The sequence below is a fragment of the Chiloscyllium plagiosum genome, unplaced genomic scaffold (genome assembly GCF_037043375.1).
Source record: "Chiloscyllium plagiosum isolate Xiang-an unplaced genomic scaffold, Cpla_swu_hap1 HiC_scaffold_35, whole genome shotgun sequence".
Lineage (NCBI taxonomy): Eukaryota > Metazoa > Chordata > Chondrichthyes > Orectolobiformes > Hemiscylliidae > Chiloscyllium > Chiloscyllium plagiosum.
Genome location: NW_028270173.1, coordinates 65,921,679 through 65,947,210, shown reverse-complemented (window position 1 = coordinate 65,947,210; position 25,532 = coordinate 65,921,679). Strand labels below are relative to the sequence as shown.

The 25,532-nt window shown below is 42.3% G+C and overlaps 1 protein-coding gene across 1 annotated transcript in view; it reads right to left on the bottom strand.

Annotated features, from left to right (window-relative positions):
• LOC122541279 (complement C4-like) overlaps window positions 1–25,532 on the bottom strand; it is a 327,363-nt gene that overhangs the window by 14,967 nt on the left and 286,864 nt on the right. Inside the window, exons 37-38 of the mRNA XM_087979764.1 lie at window positions 24,509–24,598; window positions 22,313–22,405 (exon numbers count right to left, since the gene is read on the bottom strand). Of these exons, the coding sequence (XP_087835890.1) occupies window positions 22,313–22,405; window positions 24,509–24,598 (183 nt within the window). The remainder of the gene's footprint in view (window positions 1–22,312; window positions 22,406–24,508; window positions 24,599–25,532) is intronic.

Below are 25,532 nucleotides of genomic sequence, written 5' to 3'. Positions count from 1 at the left end.
GTGATGTTTTTACTCCAGTGTACCGCACTGTTTCACTGCGATAGTGTGATGTTTTTAATCCAGTGTACCTCACTGTTTCACTGCGATAGTGTGATGTTTTTAATCCAGTGTACCTCACTGTTTCACTGCGATAGTGTGATGTTTTTAATCCAGTGTACCGCACTGTTTCACTGCGATAGTGTGATGTTTTTAATCCAGTGTACCTCACTGTTTCACTGCGATAGTGTGATGTTTTTACTCCAGTGTACCTCACTGTTTCACTGCGATAGTGTGATGTTTTTAATCCAGTGTACCGCACTGTTTCACTGCGATAGTGTGATGTTTTTACTCCAGTGTACCGCACTGTTTCACTGCGATAGTGTGATGTTTTTACTCCAATATGCCGCACTGTTTCACTGCGATAGTGTGATGTTTTTACTCCAATGTACCTCACTGTTTCACTGCGATAGTGTGATGTTTTTACTCCAGTGTACCGCACTGTTTCACTGCGATAGTGTGATGTTTTTACTCCAGTGTACCTCACTGTTTCACTGCGATAGTGTGATGTTTTTACTCCAGTGTACCTCACTGTTTCACTGCGATAGTGTGATGTTTTTACTCCAGTGTACCTCACTGTTTCACTGCGATAGTGTGATGTTTTTCCTCCAGTGTACCTCACTGTTTCACTGCGATAGTGTGATGTTTTTACTCCAGTGTACCTCACTGTTTCACTGCGATAGTGTGATGTTTTTACTCCAGTGTACCTGACTGTTTCACAGCGATAGTGTGATGTTTTTACTCCAGTGTACCTCACTGTTTCACTGCGATAGTGTGATGTTTTTACTCCAGTGTACCGCACTGTTTCACTGCGATAGTGTGATGTTTTTAATCCAGTGTACCTCACTGTTTCACTGCGATAGTGTGATGTTTTTACTCCAGTGTACCTCACTGTTTCACTGCGATAGTGTGATGTTTTTAATCCAGTGTACCGCACTGTTTCACTGCGATAGTGTGATGTTTTTACTCCAGTGTACCTCACTGTTTCACTGCGATAGTGTGATGTTTATACTCCAGTGTACCTCACTGTTTCACTGCGATAGTGTGATGTTTTTACTCCAGTGTTCCTCACTGTTTCACTGCGATAGTGTGATGTTTTTACTCCAGTGTACCTCACTGTTTCACTGCGATAGTGTGATGTTTTTACTCCAGTGTACCTCACTGTTTCACTGCGATAGTGTGATGTTTTTACTCCAGTGTACCTCACTGTTTCACTGCGATAGTGTGATGTTTTTACTCCAGTGTACCTCACTGTTTCACTGCGATAGTGTGATGTTTTTAATCCAGTGTACCTCACTGTTTCACTGCGATAGTGTGATGTTTTTACTCCAGTGTACCTCACTGTTTCACTGCGATAGTGTGATGTTTTTACTCCAGTGTACCTCACTGTTTCACTGCGATAGTGTGATGTTTTTAATCCAGTGTACCTCACTGTTTCACTGCGATAGTGTGATGTTTTTACTCCAGTGTACCTCACTGTTTCACTGCGATAGTGTGATGTTTTTACTCCAGTGTACCTCACTGTTTCACTGCGATAGTGTGATGTTTTTACTCCAGTGTACCTCACTGTTTCACTGCGATAGTGTGATGTTTTTACTCCAGTGTACCTCACTGTTTCACTGCGATACTGTGATGTTTTTAATCCAGTGTACCGCACTGTTTCACTGCGATAGTGTGATGTTTTTACTCCAGTGTACCTCACTGTTTCACTGCGATAGTGTGATGTTTTTCCTCCAGTGTACCTCACTGTTTCACTGCGATAGTGTGATGTTTTTACTCCAGTGTACCTCACTGTTTCACTGCGATAGTGTGATGTTTTTACTCCAGTGTACCTCACTGTTTCACTGCGATAGTGTGATGTTTTTACTCCAGTGTACCGCACTGTTTCACTGCGATAGTGTGATGTTTTTAATCCAGTGTACCTCACTGTTTCACTGCGATAGTGTGATGTTTTTACTCCAGTGTACCGCACTGTTTCACTGCGATAGTGTGATGTTTTTACTCCAGTGTACCTCACTGTTTCACTGCGATAGTGTGATGTTTATACTCCAGTGTACCTCACTGTTTCACTGCGATAGTGTGATGTTTTTACTCCAGTGTTCCTCACTGTTTCACTGCGATAGTGTGATGTTTTTACTCCAGTGTACCTCACTGTTTCACTGCGATAGTGTGATGTTTTTACTCCAGTGTACCTCACTGTTTCACTGCGATAGTGTGATGTTTTTACTCCAGTGTACCTCACTGTTTCACTGCGATAGTGTGATGTTTTTAATCCAGTGTACCTCACTGTTTCACTGCGATAGTGTGATGTTTTTACTCCAGTGTACCTCACTGTTTCACTGCGATAGTGTGATGTTTTTACTCCAGTGTACCTCACTGTTTCACTGCGATAGTGTGATGTTTTTAATCCAGTGTACCTCACTGTTTCACTGCGATAGTGTGATGTTTTTACTCCAGTGTACCTCACTGTTTCACTGCGATAGTGTGATGTTTTTACTCCAGTGTACCTCACTGTTTCACTGCGATAGTGTGATGTTTTTACTCCAGTGTACCTCACTGTTTCACTGCGATAGTGTGATGTTTTTACTCCAGTGTACCTCACTGTTTCACTGCGATACTGTGATGTTTTTAATCCAGTGTACCGCACTGTTTCACTGCGATAGTGTGATGTTTTTACTCCAGTGTACCTCACTGTTTCACTGCGATAGTGTGATGTTTTTCCTCCAGTGTACCTCACTGTTTCACTGCGATAGTGTGATGTTTTTACTCCAGTGTACCTCACTGTTTCACTGCGATAGTGTGATGTTTTTACTCCAGTGTACCTCACTGTTTCACTGCGATAGTGTGATGTTTTTACTCCAGTGTACCGCACTGTTTCACTGCGATAGTGTGATGTTTTTAATCCAGTGTACCTCACTGTTTCACTGCGATAGTGTGATGTTTTTACTCCAGTGTACCGCACTGTTTCACTGCGATAGTGTGATGTTTTTACTCCAGTGTACCTCACTGTTTCACTGCGATAGTGTGATGTTTTTACTCCAGTGTACCTCACTGTTTCACTGCGATAGTGTGATGTTTATACTCCAGTGTACCTCACTGTTTCACTGCGATAGTGTGATGTTTTTACTCCAGTGTACCTCACTGTGTCACTGCGATAGTGTGATGTTTTTACTCCAGTGTACCTCACTGTTTCACTGCGATAGTGTGATGTTTTTACTCCAGTGTACCGCACTGTTTCACTGCGATAGTGTGATGTTTTTACTCCAGTGTACCTCACTGTTTCACTGCGATAGTGTGATGTTTTTACTCCAGTGTACCGCACTGTTTCACTGCGATAGTGTGATGTTTTTACTCCAGTGTACCGCACTGTTTCACTGCGATAGTGTGATGTTTTTACTCCAGTGTACCTCAATCTTTCACTGCGATGGTGTGATGTTTTTACTCCAGTGTACCTCACTGTTTCACTGCGATAGTGTGATGTTTTTAATCCAGTGTACCGCATTGTTTCACTGCGATAGTGTGATGTTTTTACTCCAGTGTACCGCACTGTTTCACTGCGATAGTGTGATGTTTATACTCCAGTGTACCTCACTGTTTCACTGCGATAGTGTGATGTTTTTACTCCAGTGTACCTCACTGTTTCACTGCGATAGTGTGATGTCTTTACTCCAGTGTACCTCACTGTTTCACTGCGATAGTGTGATGTCTTTACTCCAGTGTACCTCACTGTTTCACTGCGATAGTGTGATGTTTTTACTCCAGTGTACCGCACTGTTTCACTGCGATAGTGTGATGTTTTTAATCCAGTGTACCTCACTGTTTCACTGCGATAGTGTGATGTTTTTACTCCAGTGTACCTCACTGTTTCACTGCGATAGTGTGATGTTTTTAATCCAGTGTACCGCACTGTTTCACTGCGATAGTGTGATGTTTTTACTCCAGTGTACCTCACTGTTTCACTGCGATAGTGTGATGTTTTTCCTCCAGTGTACCTCACTGTTTCACTGCGATAGTGTGATGTTTTTACTCCAGTGTTCCTCACTGTTTCACTGCGATAGTGTGATGTTTTTACTCCAGTGTAACTCACTGTTTCACTGCGATAGTGTGATGTTTTTACTCCAGTGTGCCTCACTGTTTCACTGCGATAGTGTGATGTTTTTACTCCAGTGTACCTCACTGTTTCACTGCGATAGTGTGATGTTTTTACTCCAGTGTACCTCACTGTTTCACTGCGATAGTGTGATGTTTTTAATCCAGTGTACCTCACTGTTTCACTGCGATAGTGTGATGTTTTTACTCCAGTGTACCTCACTGTTTCACTGCGATAGTGTGATGTTTTTACTCCAGTGTACCTCACTGTTTCACTGCGATAGTGTGATGTTTTTAATCCAGTGTACCTCACTGTTTCACTGCGATAGTGTGATGTTTTTACTCCAGTGTACCTCACTTTTTCACTGCGATAGTGTGATGTTTTTACTCCAGTGTACCTCACTGTTTCACTGCGATAGTGTGATGTTTTTAATCCAGTGTACCGCACTGTTTCACTGCGATAGTGTGATGTTTTTACTCCAATATGCCGCACTGTTTCACTGCGATAGTGTGATGTTTTTACTCCAATGTACCTCACTGTTTCACTGCGATAGTGTGATGTTTTTACTCCAGTGTACCGCACTGTTTCACTGCGATAGTGTGATGTTTTTACTCCAGTGTACCTCACTGTTTCACTGCGATAGTGTGATGTTTTTACTCCAGTGTACCTCACTGTTTCACTGCGATAGTGTGATGTTTTTACTCCAGTGTACCTCACTGTTTCACTGCGATAGTGTGATGTTTTTACTCCAGTGTACCTCACTGTTTCACTGCGATACTGTGATGTTTTTAATCCAGTGTACCGCACTGTTTCACTGCGATAGTGTGATATTTTTACTCCAGTGTACCTCACTGTTTCACTGCGATAGTGTGATGTTTTTAATCCAGTGTACCTCACTGTTTCACTGCGATAGTGTGATGTTTTTACTCCAGTGTACCTCACTGTTTCACTGCGATAGTGTGATGTTTTTACTCCAGTGTACCTCACTGTTTCACTGCGATAGTGTGATGTTTTTACTCCAGTGTACCTCACTGTTTCACTGCGATAGTGTGATGTTTTTAATCCAGTGTACCGCACTGTTTCACTGCGATAGTGTGATGTTTTTACTCCAGTGTACCGCACTGTTTCACTGCGATAGTGTGATGTTTTTACTCCAATATGCCGCACTGTTTCACTGCGATAGTGTGATGTTTTTACTCCAATGTACCTCACTGTTTCACTGCGATAGTGTGATGTTTTTACTCCAGTGTACCGCACTGTTTCACTGCGATAGTGTGATGTTTTTACTCCAGTGTACCTCACTGTTTCACTGCGATAGTGTGATGTTTTTACTCCAGTGTACCTCACTGTTTCACTGCGATAGTGTGATGTTTTTACTCCAGTGTACCTCACTGTTTCACTGCGATAGTGTGATGTTTTTCCTCCAGTGTACCTCACTGTTTCACTGCGATAGTGTGATGTTTTTACTCCAGTGTACCTCACTGTTTCACTGCGATAGTGTGATGTTTTTACTCCAGTGTACCTGACTGTTTCACAGCGATAGTGTGATGTTTTTACTCCAGTGTACCTCACTGTTTCACTGCGATAGTGTGATGTTTTTACTCCAGTGTACCGCACTGTTTCACTGCGATAGTGTGATGTTTTTAATCCAGTGTACCTCACTGTTTCACTGCGATAGTGTGATGTTTTTACTCCAGTGTACCTCACTGTTTCACTGCGATAGTGTGATGTTTTTAATCCAGTGTACCGCACTGTTTCACTGCGATAGTGTGATGTTTTTACTCCAGTGTACCTCACTGTTTCACTGCGATAGTGTGATGTTTATACTCCAGTGTACCTCACTGTTTCACTGCGATAGTGTGATGTTTTTACTCCAGTGTTCCTCACTGTTTCACTGCGATAGTGTGATGTTTTTACTCCAGTGTACCTCACTGTTTCACTGCGATAGTGTGATGTTTTTACTCCAGTGTACCTCACTGTTTCACTGCGATAGTGTGATGTTTTTACTCCAGTGTACCTCACTGTTTCACTGCGATAGTGTGATGTTTTTACTCCAGTGTACCTCACTGTTTCACTGCGATAGTGTGATGTTTTTAATCCAGTGTACCTCACTGTTTCACTGCGATAGTGTGATGTTTTTACTCCAGTGTACCTCACTGTTTCACTGCGATAGTGTGATGTTTTTACTCCAGTGTACCTCACTGTTTCACTGCGATAGTGTGATGTTTTTAATCCAGTGTACCTCACTGTTTCACTGCGATAGTGTGATGTTTTTACTCCAGTGTACCTCACTGTTTCACTGCGATAGTGTGATGTTTTTACTCCAGTGTACCTCACTGTTTCACTGCGATAGTGTGATGTTTTTACTCCAGTGTACCTCACTGTTTCACTGCGATAGTGTGATGTTTTTACTCCAGTGTACCTCACTGTTTCACTGCGATACTGTGATGTTTTTAATCCAGTGTACCGCACTGTTTCACTGCGATAGTGTGATGTTTTTACTCCAGTGTACCTCACTGTTTCACTGCGATAGTGTGATGTTTTTCCTCCAGTGTACCTCACTGTTTCACTGCGATAGTGTGATGTTTTTACTCCAGTGTACCTCACTGTTTCACTGCGATAGTGTGATGTTTTTACTCCAGTGTACCTCACTGTTTCACTGCGATAGTGTGATGTTTTTACTCCAGTGTACCGCACTGTTTCACTGCGATAGTGTGATGTTTTTAATCCAGTGTACCTCACTGTTTCACTGCGATAGTGTGATGTTTTTACTCCAGTGTACCGCACTGTTTCACTGCGATAGTGTGATGTTTTTACTCCAGTGTACCTCACTGTTTCACTGCGATAGTGTGATGTTTATACTCCAGTGTACCTCACTGTTTCACTGCGATAGTGTGATGTTTTTACTCCAGTGTTCCTCACTGTTTCACTGCGATAGTGTGATGTTTTTACTCCAGTGTACCTCACTGTTTCACTGCGATAGTGTGATGTTTTTACTCCAGTGTACCTCACTGTTTCACTGCGATAGTGTGATGTTTTTACTCCAGTGTACCTCACTGTTTCACTGCGATAGTGTGATGTTTTTAATCCAGTGTACCTCACTGTTTCACTGCGATAGTGTGATGTTTTTACTCCAGTGTACCTCACTGTTTCACTGCGATAGTGTGATGTTTTTACTCCAGTGTACCTCACTGTTTCACTGCGATAGTGTGATGTTTTTAATCCAGTGTACCTCACTGTTTCACTGCGATAGTGTGATGTTTTTACTCCAGTGTACCTCACTGTTTCACTGCGATAGTGTGATGTTTTTACTCCAGTGTACCTCACTGTTTCACTGCGATAGTGTGATGTTTTTACTCCAGTGTACCTCACTGTTTCACTGCGATAGTGTGATGTTTTTACTCCAGTGTACCTCACTGTTTCACTGCGATACTGTGATGTTTTTAATCCAGTGTACCGCACTGTTTCACTGCGATAGTGTGATGTTTTTACTCCAGTGTACCTCACTGTTTCACTGCGATAGTGTGATGTTTTTCCTCCAGTGTACCTCACTGTTTCACTGCGATAGTGTGATGTTTTTACTCCAGTGTACCTCACTGTTTCACTGCGATAGTGTGATGTTTTTACTCCAGTGTACCTCACTGTTTCACTGCGATAGTGTGATGTTTTTACTCCAGTGTACCGCACTGTTTCACTGCGATAGTGTGATGTTTTTAATCCAGTGTACCTCACTGTTTCACTGCGATAGTGTGATGTTTTTACTCCAGTGTACCGCACTGTTTCACTGCGATAGTGTGATGTTTTTACTCCAGTGTACCTCACTGTTTCACTGCGATAGTGTGATGTTTTTACTCCAGTGTACCTCACTGTTTCACTGCGATAGTGTGATGTTTATACTCCAGTGTACCTCACTGTTTCACTGCGATAGTGTGATGTTTTTACTCCAGTGTACCTCACTGTGTCACTGCGATAGTGTGATGTTTTTACTCCAGTGTACCTCACTGTTTCACTGCGATAGTGTGATGTTTTTACTCCAGTGTACCGCACTGTTTCACTGCGATAGTGTGATGTTTTTACTCCAGTGTACCTCACTGTTTCACTGCGATAGTGTGATGTTTTTACTCCAGTGTACCGCACTGTTTCACTGCGATAGTGTGATGTTTTTACTCCAGTGTACCGCACTGTTTCACTGCGATAGTGTGATGTTTTTACTCCAGTGTACCTCAATCTTTCACTGCGATGGTGTGATGTTTTTACTCCAGTGTACCTCACTGTTTCACTGCGATAGTGTGATGTTTTTAATCCAGTGTACCGCATTGTTTCACTGCGATAGTGTGATGTTTTTACTCCAGTGTACCGCACTGTTTCACTGCGATAGTGTGATGTTTATACTCCAGTGTACCTCACTGTTTCACTGCGATAGTGTGATGTTTTTACTCCAGTGTACCTCACTGTTTCACTGCGATAGTGTGATGTCTTTACTCCAGTGTACCTCACTGTTTCACTGCGATAGTGTGATGTCTTTACTCCAGTGTACCTCACTGTTTCACTGCGATAGTGTGATGTTTTTACTCCAGTGTACCGCACTGTTTCACTGCGATAGTGTGATGTTTTTAATCCAGTGTACCTCACTGTTTCACTGCGATAGTGTGATGTTTTTACTCCAGTGTACCTCACTGTTTCACTGCGATAGTGTGATGTTTTTAATCCAGTGTACCGCACTGTTTCACTGCGATAGTGTGATGTTTTTACTCCAGTGTACCTCACTGTTTCACTGCGATAGTGTGATGTTTTTCCTCCAGTGTACCTCACTGTTTCACTGCGATAGTGTGATGTTTTTACTCCAGTGTTCCTCACTGTTTCACTGCGATAGTGTGATGTTTTTACTCCAGTGTAACTCACTGTTTCACTGCGATAGTGTGATGTTTTTACTCCAGTGTGCCTCACTGTTTCACTGCGATAGTGTGATGTTTTTACTCCAGTGTACCTCACTGTTTCACTGCGATAGTGTGATGTTTTTACTCCAGTGTACCTCACTGTTTCACTGCGATAGTGTGATGTTTTTAATCCAGTGTACCTCACTGTTTCACTGCGATAGTGTGATGTTTTTACTCCAGTGTACCTCACTGTTTCACTGCGATAGTGTGATGTTTTTACTCCAGTGTACCTCACTGTTTCACTGCGATAGTGTGATGTTTTTAATCCAGTGTACCTCACTGTTTCACTGCGATAGTGTGATGTTTTTACTCCAGTGTACCTCACTTTTTCACTGCGATAGTGTGATGTTTTTACTCCAGTGTACCTCACTGTTTCACTGCGATAGTGTGATGTTTTTAATCCAGTGTACCGCACTGTTTCACTGCGATAGTGTGATGTTTTTACTCCAATATGCCGCACTGTTTCACTGCGATAGTGTGATGTTTTTACTCCAATGTACCTCACTGTTTCACTGCGATAGTGTGATGTTTTTACTCCAGTGTACCGCACTGTTTCACTGCGATAGTGTGATGTTTTTACTCCAGTGTACCTCACTGTTTCACTGCGATAGTGTGATGTTTTTACTCCAGTGTACCTCACTGTTTCACTGCGATAGTGTGATGTTTTTACTCCAGTGTACCTCACTGTTTCACTGCGATAGTGTGATGTTTTTACTCCAGTGTACCTCACTGTTTCACTGCGATACTGTGATGTTTTTAATCCAGTGTACCGCACTGTTTCACTGCGATAGTGTGATATTTTTACTCCAGTGTACCTCACTGTTTCACTGCGATAGTGTGATGTTTTTCCTCCAGTGTACCTCACTGTTTCACTGCGATAGTGTGATGTTTTTACTCCAGTGTACCTCACTGTTTCACTGCGATAGTGTGATGTTTTTACTCCAGTGTACCGCACTGTTTCACTGCGATAGTGTGATGTTTTTACTCCAGTGTACCTCACTGTTTCACTGCGATAGTGTGATGTTTTTACTCCAGTGTACCGCACTGTTTCACTGCGATAGTGTGATGTTTTTACTCCAGTGTACCTCACTGTTTCACTGCGATAGTGTGATGTTTTTACTCCAGTGTACCGCACTGTTTCACTGCGATAGTGTGATGTTTTTACTCCAGTGTACCTCACTGTTTCACTGCGATAGTGTGATGTTTTTACTCCAGTGTACCTCACTGTGTCACTGCGATAGTGTGATGTTTATACTCCAGTGTACCTCACTGTTTCACTGCGATAGTGTGATGTTTTTACTCCAGTGTACCTCAATTTTTCACTGCGATAGTGTGATGTTTTTACTCCAGTGTACCTCACTGTTTCACTGCGATAGTGTGATGTTTTTAATCCAGTGTACCGCATTGTTTCACTGCGATAGTGTGATGTTTTTACTCCAGTGTACCGCACTGTTTCACTGCGATAGTGTGATGTTTATACTCCAGTGTACCTCACTGTTTCACTGCGATAGTGTGATGTTTTTACTCCAGTGTACCTCACTGTTTCACTGCGATAGTGTGATGTCTTTACTCCAGTGTACCTCACTGTTTCACTGCGATAGTGTGATGTCTTTACTCCAGTGTACCTCACTGTTTCACTGCGATAGTGTGATGTTTTTACTCCAGTGTACCGCACTGTTTCACTGCGATAGTGTGATGTTTTTAATCCAGTGTACCTCACTGTTTCACTGCGATAGTGTGATGTTTTTACTCCAGTGTACCTCACTGTTTCACTGCGATAGTGTGATGTTTTTAATCCAGTGTACCGCACTGTTTCACTGCGATAGTGTGATGTTTTTACTCCAGTGTACCTCACTGTTTCACTGCGATAGTGTGATGTTTATACTCCAGTGTACCTCACTGTTTCACTGCGATAGTGTGATGTTTTTACTCCAGTGTTCCTCACTGTTTCACTGCGATAGTGTGATGTTTTTACTCCAGTGTAACTCACTGTTTCACTGCGATAGTGTGATGTTTTTACTCCAGTGTACCGCACTGTTTCACTGCGATAGTGTGATGTTTTTACTCCAGTGTACCTCACTGTTTCACTGCGATAGTGTGATGTTTTTACTCCAGTGTACCGCACTGTTTCACTGCGATAGTGTGATGTTTTTACTCCAGTGTACCTCACTGTTTCACTGCGATAGTGTGATGTTTTTACTCCAGTGTACCTCACTGTTTCACTGCGATAGTGTGATGTTTTTACTCCAGTGTACCTCACTGTTTCACTGCGATAGTGTGATGTTTTTACTCCAGTGTACCTCACTGTTTCACTGAGATAGTGTGATGTTTTTACTCCAGTGTACCTCACTGTTTCACTGCGATAGTGTGATGTTTATACTCCAGTGTACCTCACTGTTTCACTGCGATAGTGTGATGTTTTTACTCCAGTGTACCTCACTGTTTCACTGAGATAGTGTGATGTTTTTACTCCAGTGTACCTCACTGTTTCACTGCGATAGTGTGATGTTTTTACTCCAGAGTACCTCACTGTTTCACTGCGATAGTGTGATGTTTTTACTCCAGTGTACCTCACTGTTTCACTGAGATAGTGTGATGTTTTTACTCCAGTGTACCTCACTGTTTCACTGCGATAGTGTGATGTTTTTACTCCAGAGTACCTCACTGTTTCACTGCGATAGTGTGATGTTTTTACTCCAGTGTACCTCACTGTTTCACTGCGATAGTGTGATGTTTTTAATCCAGTGTACCTCACTGTTTCACTGCGATAGTGTGATGTTTTTACTCCAGTGTACCTCACTGTTTCACTGCGATAGTGTGATGTTTATACTCCAGTGTACCGCACTGTTTCACTGCGATAGTGTGATGTTTTTACTCCAGTGTACCTCACTGTTTCACTGCGATAGTGTGATGTTTTTACTCCAGTGTACCTCACTGTTTCACTGCGATAGTGTGATGTTTGTACTCCAGTGTACCTCACTGTTTCACTGCGATAGTGTGATGTTTTTAATCCAGTGTACCGCACTGTTTCACTGCGATAGTGTGATGTTTTTACTCCAGTGTACCTCACTGTTTCACTGCGATAGTGTGATGTTTATACTCCAGTGTACCTCACTGTTTCACTGCGATAGTGTGATGTTTTTACTCCAGTGTACCTCACTGTTTCACTGCGATAGTGTGATGTTTATACTCCAGTGTACCGCACTGTTTCACTGCGATAGTGTGATGTTTTTACTCCAGTGTACCTCACTGTTTCACTGCGATAGTGTGATGTTTTTACTCCAGTGTACCTCACTGTTTCACTGCGATAGTGTGATGTTTTTACTCCAGTGTACCTGACTGTTTCACAGCGATAGTGTGATGTTTTTACTCCAGTGTACCTCACTGTTTCACTGCGATAGTGTGATGTTTTTACTCCAGTGTACCGCACTGTTTCACTGCGATAGTGTGATGTTTTTACTCCAGTGTACCTCACTGTTTCACTGCGATAGTGTGATGTTTTTAATCCAGTGTACCTCACTGTTTCACTGCGATAGTGTGATGTTTTTAATCCAGTGTACCGCACTGTTTCACTGCGATAGTGTGATGTTTTTACTCCAGTGTACCTCACTGTTTCACTGCGATAGTGTGATGTTTTTACTCCAATATGCCGCACTGTTTCACTGCGATAGTGTGATGTTTTTACTCCAGTGTACCTCACTGTTACACTGCGATAGTGTGATGTTTTTACTCCAGTGTACCGCACTGTTTCACTGCGATAGTGTGATGTTTTTACTCCAGTGTACCTCACTGTTTCACTGCGATAGTGTGATGTTTTTACTCCAGTGTACCTCACTGTTTCACTGCGATAGTGTGATGTTTTTACTCCAGTGTACCTCACTGTTGCACTGCGATAGTGTGATGTTTTTACTCCAGTGTACCTCACTGTTTCACTGCGATAGTGTGATGTTTTTACTCCAGTGTACCTCACTGTTTCACTGCGATAGTGTGATGTCTTTACTCCAGTGTACCTCACTGTTTCACTGCGATAGTGTGATGTCTTTACTCCAGTGTACCTCACTGTTTCACTGCGATAGTATGATGTTATTACTCCAGTGTACCTCACTGTTTCACTGCGATAGTGTGATGTTTTTACTCCAGTGTACCTCACTGTTACACTGCGATAGTGTGATGTTTTTACTCCAGTGTACCTCACTGTTTCACTGCGATAGTGTGATGTGTTTACTCCAGTGTACCTGACTGTTTCACAGTGATAGTGTGATGTTTTTACTCCAGTGTACCGCACTGTTTCACTGCGATAGTGTGATGTTTTTACTCCAGTGTACCTCACTGTTTCACTGCGATAGTGTGATGTTTTTACTCCAGTGTACCGCACTGTTTCACTGCGATAGTGTGATGTTTTTACTCCAGTGTACCTCACTGTTTCACTGCGATAGTGTGATGTTTTAACTCCAGTGTACCGCACTGTTTCACTGCGATAGTGTGATGTTTTTACTCCAGTGTACCTCACTGTTTCACTGCGATAGTGTGATGTTTTTACTCCAGTGTACCTCACTGTTTCACTGCGATAGTGTGATGTTTATACTCCAGTGTACCTCACTGTTTCACTGCGATAGTGTGATGTTTTTACTCCAGTGTACCTCAATTTTTCACTGCGATAGTGTGATGTTTTTACTCCAGTGTACCTCACTGTTTCACTGCGATAGTGTGATGTTTTTAATCCAGTGTACCGCATTGTTTCACTGCGATAGTGTGATGTTTTTACTCCAGTGTACCGCACTGTTTCACTGCGATAGTGTGATGTTTATACTCCAGTGTACCTCACTGTTTCACTGCGATAGTGTGATGTTTTTACTCCAGTGTACCTCACTGTTTCACTGCGATAGTGTGATGTCTTTACTCCAGTGTACCTCACTGTTTCACTGCGATAGTGTGATGTCTTTACTCCAGTGTACCTCACTGTTTCACTGCGATAGTGTGATGTTTTTACTCCAGTGTACCGCACTGTTTCACTGCGATAGTGTGATGTTTTTAATCCAGTGTACCTCACTGTTTCACTGCGATAGTGTGATGTTTTTACTCCAGCGTACCTCACTGTTTCACTGCGATAGTGTGATGTTTTTAATCCAGTGTACCGCACTGTTTCACTGCGAGAGTGTGATGTTTTTACTCCAGTGTACCTCACTGTTTCACTGCGATAGTGTGATGTTTATACTCCAGTGTACCTCACTGTTTCACTGCGATAGTGTGATGTTTTTACTCCAGTGTTCCTCACTGTTTCACTGCGATAGTGTGATGTTTTTACTCCAGTGTAACTCACTGTTTCACTGCGATAGTGTGATGTTTTTACTCCAGTGTAACTCACTGTTTCACTGCGATAGTGTGATGTTTTTACTCCAGTGTACCTCACTGTTTCACTGCGATAGTGTGATGTTTTTACTCCAGTGTACCTCACTGTTTCACTGAGATAGTGTGATGTTTTTACTCCAGTGTACCTCACTGTTTCACTGCGATAGTGTGATGTTTTTACTCCAGAGTACCTCACTGTTTCACTGCGATAGTGTGATGTTTTTACTCCAGTGTACCTCACTGTTTCACTGCGATAGTGTGATGTTTTTAATCCAGTGTACCTCACTGTTTCACTGCGATAGTGTGATGTTTTTACTCCAGTGTACCTCACTGTTTCACTGCGATAGTGTGATGTTTATACTCCAGTGTACCTCACTGTTTCACTGCGATAGTGTGATGTTTTTACTCCAGTGTACCTCACTGTTTCACTGCGATAGTGTGATGTTTTTACTCCAGTGTACCTCACTGTTTCACTGCGATAGTGTGATGTTTTTACTCCAGTGTACCTCACTGTTTCACTGCGATAGTGTGATGTTTTTAATGCAGTGTACCTCACTGTTTCACTGCGATAGTGTGATGTTTTTAATCCAGTGTACCGCACTGTTTCACTGCGATAGTGTGATGTTTGTACTCCAGTGTACCTCACTGTTTCACTGCGATAGTGTGATGTTTTTAATCCAGTGTACCGCACTGTTTCACTGCGATAGTGTGATGTTTTTACTCCAGTGTACCTCACTGTTTCACTGCGATAGTGTGATGTTTATACTCCAGTGTACCTCACTGTTTCACTGCGATAGTGTGATGTTTTTACTCTAGTGTACCTCACTGTTTCACTGCGATAGTGTGATGTTTATACTCCAGTGTACCGCACTGTTTCACTGCGATAGTGTGATGTTTTTACTCCAGTGTACCTCACTGTTTCACTGCGATAGTGTGATGTTTTTACTCCAGTGTACCTCACTGTTTCACTGCGATAGTGTGATGTTTTTACTCCAGTGTACCTGACTGTTTCACTGCGATAGTGTGATGTTTTTACTCCAGTGTACCTCACTGTTTCACTGCGATAGTGTGATGTTTTTACTCCAGTGTACCGCACTGTTTCACTGCGATAGTGTGATGTTTTTACTCCAGTGTACCTCACTGTTTCACTGCGATAGTGTGATGTTTTTAATCCAGTGTACCTCACTGTTTCACTGCGATAGTGTGATGTTTTTAATCCAGTGTACCGCACTGTTTCACTGCGATAGTGTGATGTTTTTACTCCAGTGTACCTCACTGTTTCACTGCGATAGTGTGATGTTTTTACTCCAATATGCCGCACTGTTTCACTGCGATAGTGTGATGTTTTTACTCCAGTGTACCTCACTGTTACACTGCGATAGTGTGATGTTTTTACTCCAGTGTACCGCACTGTTTCACTGCGATAGTGTGATGTTTTTACTCCAGTGTACCTTACTGTTTCACTGCGATAGTGTGATGTTTTTACTCCAGTGTACCTCACTGTTTCACTGCGATAGTGTGATGTTTTTACTCCAGTGTACCTCACTGTTGCACTGCGATAGTGTGATGTTTTTACTCCAGTGTACCTCACTGTTTCACTGCGATAGTGTGATGTTTTTACTCCAGTGTACCTCACTGTTTCACTGCGATAGTGTGATGTCTTTACTCGAGTGTACCTCACTGTTTCACTGCGATAGTGTGATGTTTTTACTCCAGTGTACCGCACTGTTTCACTGCGATAGTGTGATGTTTTTACTCCAGTGTACCGCACTGTTTCACTGCGATAGTGTGATGTTTTTACTCCAGTGTACCTCACTGTTTCACTGCGATAGTGTGATGTTTTTACTCCAGTGTACCGCACTGTTTCACTGCGATAGTGTGATTTTTTACTCGAGTGTACCTCACTGTTTCACTGCGATAGTGTGATGTTTTTAATCCAGTGTCCCTCACTGTTTCACTGCGATAGTTTGATGTTTTTACTCCAGTGTACCTCTGTTTCACTGCGATAGTGTGATGTTATTACTCCAGTGTACCTCACTGTTTCACTGCGATAGTGTGATGTTTTTACTCCAGTGTACCTCTGTTTCACTGCGATAGTGTGATGTTTTTACTCCAGTGTACCTCACTGTTTCACTGCGATAGTGTGATGTTTTTACTCCAGTGTACCTCACTGTTTCACTGCGATAGTGTGATGTTTTTACTCCAGTGTACCTCACTGTTTCACTGCGATAGTGTGATGTTTTTACTCCAGTGTACCTCACTGTTTCACTGCGATAGTGTGATGTTTTTACTCCAGTGTACCTCACTGTTTCACTGCGATAGTGTGATGTTTTTACTCCAGTGTACCTCACTGTTTCACTGCGATAGTGTGATGTTTTTACTCCAGTGTACCTCACTGTTTCACTGCGATAGTGTGATGTTTTTACTCCAGTGTACCGCACTGTTTCACTGCGATAGTGTGATGTTTTTACTCCAGTGTACCTCACTGTTTCACTGCGATAGTGTGATGTTTTTAATCCAGTGTACCTCACTGTTTCACTGCGATAGTGTGATGTTTTTACTCCAGTGTACCTCTGTTTCACTGCGATAGTGTGATGTTTTTACTCCAGTGTACCTCACTGTTTCACTGCGATAGTGTGATGTTTTTACTCCAGTGTACCTCACTGTTTCACTGCGATAGTGTGATGTTTTTACTCCAGTGTACCGCACTGTTTCACTGCGATAGTGTGATGTTTTTACTCCAGTGTACCTCACTGTTTCACTGCGATAGTGTGATGTTTTGACTCCAGTGTACCGCACTGTTTCACTGCGATAGTGTGATGTTTTGACTCCAGTGTACCTCACTGTTTCACTGCGATAGTGTGATGTTTTTAATCCAGTGTACCTCACTGTTTCACTGCGATAGTGTGATGTTTTGACTCCAGTGTACCTCACTGTTTCACTGCGATAGTGTGATGTTTATACTCCAGTGTACCTCACTGTTTCACTGCGATAGTGTGATGTTTTTACTCCAGTGTACCTCACTGTTTCACTGCGATAGTGTGATGTTTTTAATCCAGTGTACCTCACTGTTTCACTGCGATAGTGTGATGTTTTTACTCCAGTGCACCGCACTGTTTCACTGCGATAGTGTGATGTTTTTACTCCAGTGCACCGCACTGTTTCACTGCGATAGTGTGATGTTTTTCCTCCAGTGCACCTCACTGTTTCACTGCGATAGTGTGATGTTTTTAATCCAGTGCACCGTACTGTTACACTGCGATAGTGTGATGTTTTTACTCCAGTGCACCTCACTGTTTCACTGCGATAGTGTGATGTTTTTAATCCAGTGTACCGCACTGTTTCACTGCGATAGTGTGATGTTTTTACTCCAGTGTACCTCACTGTTTCACTGCGATAGTGTGATGTTTTTACTCCAGTGTACCTCACTGTTTCACTGCGATAGTGTGATGTTTTTACTCCAGTGTACCTCACTGTTTCACTGCGATAGTGTGATATTTTTACTCCAGTGTACCTCACTGTTTCACTGCGATAGTGTGATGTTTTTACTCCAGTGTACCTCACTGTTTCACTGCGATAGTGTGATGTTTTTACTCCAGTGTACCTCACTGTTTCACTGCGATAGTGTGATGTTTTTACTCCAGTGTACCTCACTGTTTCACTGCGATAGTGTGATGTTTTTACTCCGGTGTACCGCACTGTTTCACTGCGATAGTGTGATGTTTTTACTCCAGTGTACCTCACTGTTTCACTGCGATAGTGTGATGTTTTTAATCCAGTGTACCTCACTGTTTCACTGCGATAGTGTGATGTTTTTACTCCAGTGTACCTCTGTTTCACTGCGATAGTGTGATGTTTTTACTCCAGTGTACCTCACTGTTTCACTGCGATAGTGTGATGTTTTTACTCCAGTGTACCTCACTGTTTCACTGCGATAGTGTGATGTTTTTACTCCAGTGTACCTCACTGTTTCACTGCGATAGTGTGATGTTTTTACTCCAGTGTACCTGACTGTTTCACTGCGATAGTGTGATGTTTTTACTCCAGTGTACCTCACTGTTTCACTGCGATAGTGTGATGTTTTGACTCCAGTGTACCGCACTGTTTCACTGCGACAGTGTGATGTTTTGACTCCAGTGTACCTCACTGTTTCACTGCGATAGTGTGATGTTTTGACTCCAGTGTACCTCACTGTTTCACTGCGATAGTGTGATGTTTTTAATCCAGTGTACCTCACTGTTTCACTGCGATAGTGTGATGTTTTGACTCCAGTGTACCTCACTGTTTCACTGCGATAGTGTGATGTTTATACTCCAGTGTACCTCACTGTTTCACTGCGATAGTGTGATGTTTTTACTCCAGTGTACCTCACTGTTTCACTGCGATAGTGTGATGTTTTTAATCCAGTGTACCTCACTGTTTCACTGCGATAGTGTGATGTTTTTACTCCAGTGCACCGCACTGTTTCACTGCGATAGTGTGATGTTTTTACTCCAGTGCACCGCACTGTTTCACTGCGATAGTGTGATGTTTTTCCTCCAGTGCACCTCACTGTTTCACTGCGATAGTGTGATGTTTTTAATCCAGTGCACCGTACTGTTACACTGCGATAGTGTGATGTTTTTACTCCAGTGCACCTCACTGTTTCACTGCGATAGTGTGATGTTTTTAATCCAGTGTACCGCACTGTTTCACTGCGATAGTGTGATGTTTTTACTCCAGTGTACCGCACTGTTTCACTGCGATAGTGTGATGTTTTTACTCCAGTGTACCTCACTGTTTCACTGCGATAGTGTGATGTTTTTACTCCAGTGTACCGCACTGTTTCACTGCGATAGTGTGATGTTTTTACTCCAGTGTACCGCACTGTTTCACTGCGATAGTGTGATGTTTTTACTCCAGTGTACCGCACTGTTTCACTGCGATAGTGTGATGTTTTTACTCCAGTGTACCGCACTGTTTCACTGCGATAGTGTGATGTTTTTACTCCAGTGTACCGCACTGTTTCACTGCGATAGTGTGATGTTTTTACTCCAGTGTACCTCACTGTTTCACTGCGATAGTGTGATGTTTTGACTCCAGTGTCCCTCACTGTTTCACTGCGATAGTGTGATGTTTTGACTCCAGTGTACCTCACTGTTTCACTGCGATAGTGTGATGTTTTGACTCCAGTGTACCTCACTGTTTCACTGCGATAGTGTGATTTTTTGACTCCAGTGTCCCTCACTGTTTCACTGCGATAGTGTGATGTTTTGACTCCAGTGTACCGCACTGTTTCACTGCGATAGTGTGATGTTTTTACTCCAGTGTACCTCACTGTTTCACTGCGATAGTGTGATGTTTTTACTCCAGTGTACCTCACTGTTTCACTGCGATAGTGTGATGTTTTTACTCCAGTGTACCTCACTGTTTCACTGCGATAGTGTGATGTTTTTACTCCAGTGTACCGCACTGTTTCACTGCGATAGTGTGATGTTTTTACTCCAGTGTACCTCACTGTTTCACTGCGATAGTGTGATGTTTTTACTCCAGTGTACCTCACTGTTTCACTGCGATAGTGTGATGTTTTTACTCCAGTGTACCGCACTGTTTCACTGCGATAGTGTGATGTTTTTACTCCAGTGTACCTCACTGTTTCACTGCGATAGTGTGATGTTTTTACTCCAGTGTACCGCACTGTTTCACTGCGATAGTGTGATGTTTTTACTCCAGTGTACCGCACTGTTTCACTGCGATAGTGTGATGTTTTTACTCCAGTGTCCCTCACTGTTTCACTGCGATAGTGTGATGTTATTACTCCAGTGTACCTCACTGTTCACAAGTGCATCAACTGGTACCAGCTCCTGCTCAATATATTAAACATGGACCTCAGCTGCCATTATTGAGAATCCTTCCTGCACCTGTAGTTCTCCAAGACACAATATACTGACTGGACTTCCCACATTGCACAGAAAGTACTCTTTGGAGATTAAAGCAGCATTTCTGTTGTTCTTTCTGTTCGGTAATGAACTTTCTATTGCCAATAAACTGCATTAGTTAAAACTGAATACATTTATTAAATATACCAACACTAATCAACTTTACTTAAAAATGAAATGTACCCACACTTCCTCTCTTGTAGTATCAAAAATATGCTAAACAAACCTCACTTTATGGCTTTTAAATGGAGAATGGTTTGGATTACCTGTTATTTAGAATAAGCACCAATAAAGACAAAACGTCAACAAAACAAAATGTATTCCGCTCCCAATAACTTGCTGCCTTTTCTGTAATTTCATGGCGTGACCTTTCTTTCCCCCATTCGGGTTCTCAGATTTAACAATTTCCAAGTGAAAAAGTATATTGTCAAGAATATTGCCATTTTATAGCAGTCGTTGGGGTGGATTTCCTGGGATGTTTGATGGCTATTTGCAACTGCTTTGGCCACTGGAGGTAATGCATCATGCATGCCAACTGGATTTATCTGGAATTCCAGATTTTCCTCATGGAGTGTTATTTTACCACTAGCTACAGAAGACAACTAAGAACAAGGAACAGACCCTTCGGCCCTTCCATGTAAAAACTGTCTTCACTTACAATATCCAGACCCCTCTTTACCCTGCCTATCATGTATTCATCCAGGTAGTTCTTGAATACTGTTGTATCTGCTTCCACCATCTCCTCTGACAATGTACTCCAGGCACTCATCACTCCTTGAGTGAAAGTCTTCCCTCACACATCACTTTTCAACGTTCCCCCCTCACACCTAGAATCAGTGTCCCCTCGTAGTTGACCTCTCCATTGTGGGAAAAGAAACCTGATATGTTTCACTCTCTCCATGGCATTCACAACCTTATAAACTCCTGTCAGGTCGTCCCTCAACTTCCTGCATTCCAATGAAAACAAACTCAGTCCATTCAACCTTTCTTCCCAGCTAAAATCCCCTATACCGGGAACACCATTTTCTGTATCCTCTGTAAACCTTTTCTGTACCCTCTTCAAAGCATCCACATCATGTGGTGACCAGAACTGTATGCAATATTTCAAGTGCGACTCAACTAAAGTTCGATAAAACTTCAGCAGAACGTGTCTATATTCAATGGTCCTTGCCATGGATCCTTTTTGCAACCTTATTTACCTGCACAGCCACCTTCAGTGATCTGTGGACCTGGACACCCAGAATCCTCTGCACATCAATACTCCTAACCATTCTGTCATTAACTGTCTAACTTCCAAAATGCATCCTCTCACATTTGTCCGTAAGATGAGCACACTAATCCTGAGCTCTGTCACATGACTCAACCACCCCCTCCCCACCAAGTCAGCCAATGTAACATTCCCTTTCCATGTCAACCTGGAAACATAGCTCTGGACGATTTCAGAAAATTCAACCAATACTGTGGCCAATGCATGAGAATATCATCATGTGACTTCCTCCTCATTTACTGTCACGCATTCCGCCCAAATGCACCTTTGATATCAAACTAAATGTACACCAACTCATGGGAGAAAGAAAAAGATACTGCTGATTCATTGAATCCCGACAGTGTGGAAACAGGCCATTTGGCCCAACAAGTCCACACCAATTCTCCAAAGAGTATCTCACCCTGACTCGCAATCCTATGGTATTACTTTACATTTCCCCTGAATAATGCCCCTAACCTACACATCCGTGAGCACTATGGGCAACTTAGCATGGCCAATTCACCTAGCCTGCACATCTTTGGAATGTGGGAGGAAACCGGAGCACCCAGAGGAAACCCAAGCAGACACAGGGGGAATGTGCAAACCCCACATGGACAGTCGCCTGAGGCTAAATCGAACCTGAGTCCTTGTCAGAACCTCACTGTCAGAAAGTTGAGCTTATCATTGTTCCTTTACTAGCAGGAGACAAGCGAGCTTTGTGATAAGCATTACATACCGTAATCCACAATGGGGCTGTAGCAGGCAAATTCTACCCGAGCTGATCCATTCACCTCAGTGGACAAGACGTGTTTAAGTTGAGGACAGGAACCTGTTATGCAGTGTGTTAAAGACAAACAATTTAACTCACAATGAATAACGTGACAATGCTTACAAACAGATGCACAAACGTTTCTAACAATCCAGACAGATGGACAGGCAGACCATTGTATGTTTCTTGGATGTAATAGATGAATGAAATGCTACAATTACTGAAAATATGATTCATTATGATAATAGTTGAAAAATTGAATAAGGTTCCAGTGTTGACGGATAGGTATTAACAGGTCGGTCAATTGATTGTTAGTGTGGTAGATTAGAAAGAACCAATACCGTAGAAACAGGCAGAAAAAGAGAGAGAGAAAAAAAAGGTGATAATTGGATAAATGCTAATAACTTTACACATAATCTAGTGTCATTTCTACCTATTTGGAAATATGAGAGATGGGCACAAATATTGATAAATTACTGATATTTCATTACTGTCAACTATATATCAGCCTGCAGCTCAGTGACTAGTTGTGTTCCGCAGGGATCTGTTCTCAGATCTCTACTCTTTCTTATTTTTATAATTGACTTGGATGAGGAAGTGGAAGGGTGGGTTAGTAAATTTTCCAATGACATGAAGGTTGGTGGAGTGGTGGATGGTGTGGAGGGCTGGTGTAGTTTGCAACGGGATGTTGACAGGATCCAGAACTGGGTGATAAGTGGCAGATGGAGTTCAACCTGGAAAAGTGTGAAGCAATTCGCTTTGGAAGGTTGAATTCAAATGCAGAATACAGGGTTAAAGGCAGGATTCTTGGCTGTTTGGAGTAACAGATGGACTTTGGGGTCCATATCCAAAGATCCTTCAAAGTTGGGACCCAAGTTGATAGGGTTGTTAAGAAGGCGAATGGTCTGTTGGTTTTCATTAGCAGAGGGATAGAGTTTAAGAGCTGTGAGGTTATGATGCAGCTCTATAAAAGCCCTGGTTAGACGACACCTGGAATATTGTGTTCAATTCTGATCACCTTATTAAAGGAAGGATGTGCAAGCTTCAGATATGGTGCAGAGGAGATTAACCAGGAAGCTACCTGGACTGGAAGGCATGTCTAATGAAGAAAGGTTGAGGGAGCTGAGGCTTCTCTCCTTAGAGTGAAGAAGGGTGAGAGGCAACTTGACAGAGGTGTACAAGATGATGAGAGGCATCGATAGAGTGAATAGTCAGAGACATTTTCCCAGGGCAGAAATGGCTGTCACAAAGGGCATAATTTTAAGGTTTCGGTCAAAGGTTTAGGGGAGATGTCAGAGGTCAGTTCTTTACACAGAGAGAGGTGGGTGTGTGGAATGCACTGCCAATGGCGGTAGTAGAGTTGAGTGTAGTGCTGGAAGTTCCTGATGAACGGCTTTTGCCCGAAGTGTTGATTTTCCTGCTCCTCGGATATGCCTAACCTGCTGTGCTTTTCTAGCACCACACTCTTGACTCTAATCTCCAGCATCTGCAGTCCTCACTTTCGCAACAGTGGTAGTAGGGACATTTAAGTGACCCTTGGACAGGCACATGGATGAGAGTAAAATGAATGGTCTGTGGTTAGTTTTGGGAGTAGGATAAAAGATCAACTCAAAATCAAGGGCTGAAGGGCTGCTGTACTGTTCTGTATTAAAAGAAAAAAAGACGTGAACTGTTCAAATTAACTGAATTTATACATTTCATTTCAAATTGATTCACTTCATTGTGTAAATATAATGAATTGTAATGTAGGAGACAATGGTCTTTTATTAAGATTTTGTCACCTGCATGCTACTACCTTACTACCAAACCCTAAGTGCAATTTTAAATATGCACAGATAGAACATATGCATGTTTCTTCCTTATCAATTTATCAAACCGCACGACTCACCCATCTAGAATGCAGAATAATATAGTGTTAGTCATATCATCCGAGCTAACATTCTGAATCAACTTCATCGATGAACCTTTAATGGACTGAAGCTCCTGGTCCTTTAAGCACATGTGCCTGCACTGCAGGATTACTGCAAGGATACCTTTGAAGCAAATGTCAACTATATGGCCTTCATGGAATTCTCAAATAAAACACAGTCAGAGAAAAGGAAAGGATGATTTAATCTAATGAATAACTTATTGTCGCAGCCTAATATTGTGCATAGAACGTACCTTCAGCACAAACGCAAACTTCACTGTTGCAGATCTTGGAGATCATAGCATTCATTTCAGGAGCACTGTATGCCACAGTGCATTTTATACCTAAAGATCCAAAACATAATATTAGAGTTTGAGAGTCATAGAGATGTACAGCATGGAAACTGACCCTTCGGTCCAACCTGTCCATGCCAACCAGCTAGTTTCACCTGCCAGCACCCGGCCCATATCCCTCCAAACCCTTCCTATTCATATTCCCATCCAAATGCCTCTTAAATGTTGCAATTGTACCAGCCTCCACCACTTCCTCGGGCAGCTCAAGATGGAGAGTTATACATTTCTTCCATCTATCAATGTAAACCGCCTATGTCAAGTGTAAAAATAACAAAACATGCTCAAACCAGAAAGAAAGTTAAAAACTTTAAGACAGAAATGAGATTGCACATACAGTGAGGTGGTCACAACCCAGCTGAAGAATGATCAAGCTGATAGGACATGGATAATCATGAGACACAGTAGAGGAAAGCAGGCTATGCAGAAATCCTCTGTGGCCATCCCCTTTCCAGCAGATATCTGTTTTGCATTCTGCTGGTGGATATGGCTGTACAGAGAACATCAGCAGGAGCCTACCATATTGTACAATGAGTGAACAAGAGGGAAGAAGAGGAACATTAATATACAATGTTTCCACTGTGAAGGGAACAGATAGGCATTTCTGAGGCCAATAACGAATTTCTGGCATGATATATGCCAGGGTCAGGGATGTCACTCAACACTTGAAGTTTATTCTGAAGGGAGAGGACAAATTAAAAGAGATCATGGTACATATTGGTACCAATAATTGAGGTAGAAAAAAGGAAGAAATCCTGCTTGTACAATTTATGGAATCAGGAAATAGATTAAAGAATAGAACTCAAAAGGTAGCAATCTTTAGATTATGTTGGGTGCCACATGTGAGTAAGTAGGTTAGCCAAGGTGAATGCATGACTGGAGAGAAGGTACGGGAGGGAGACCTTTAGATTTATGAGATATTAGCACC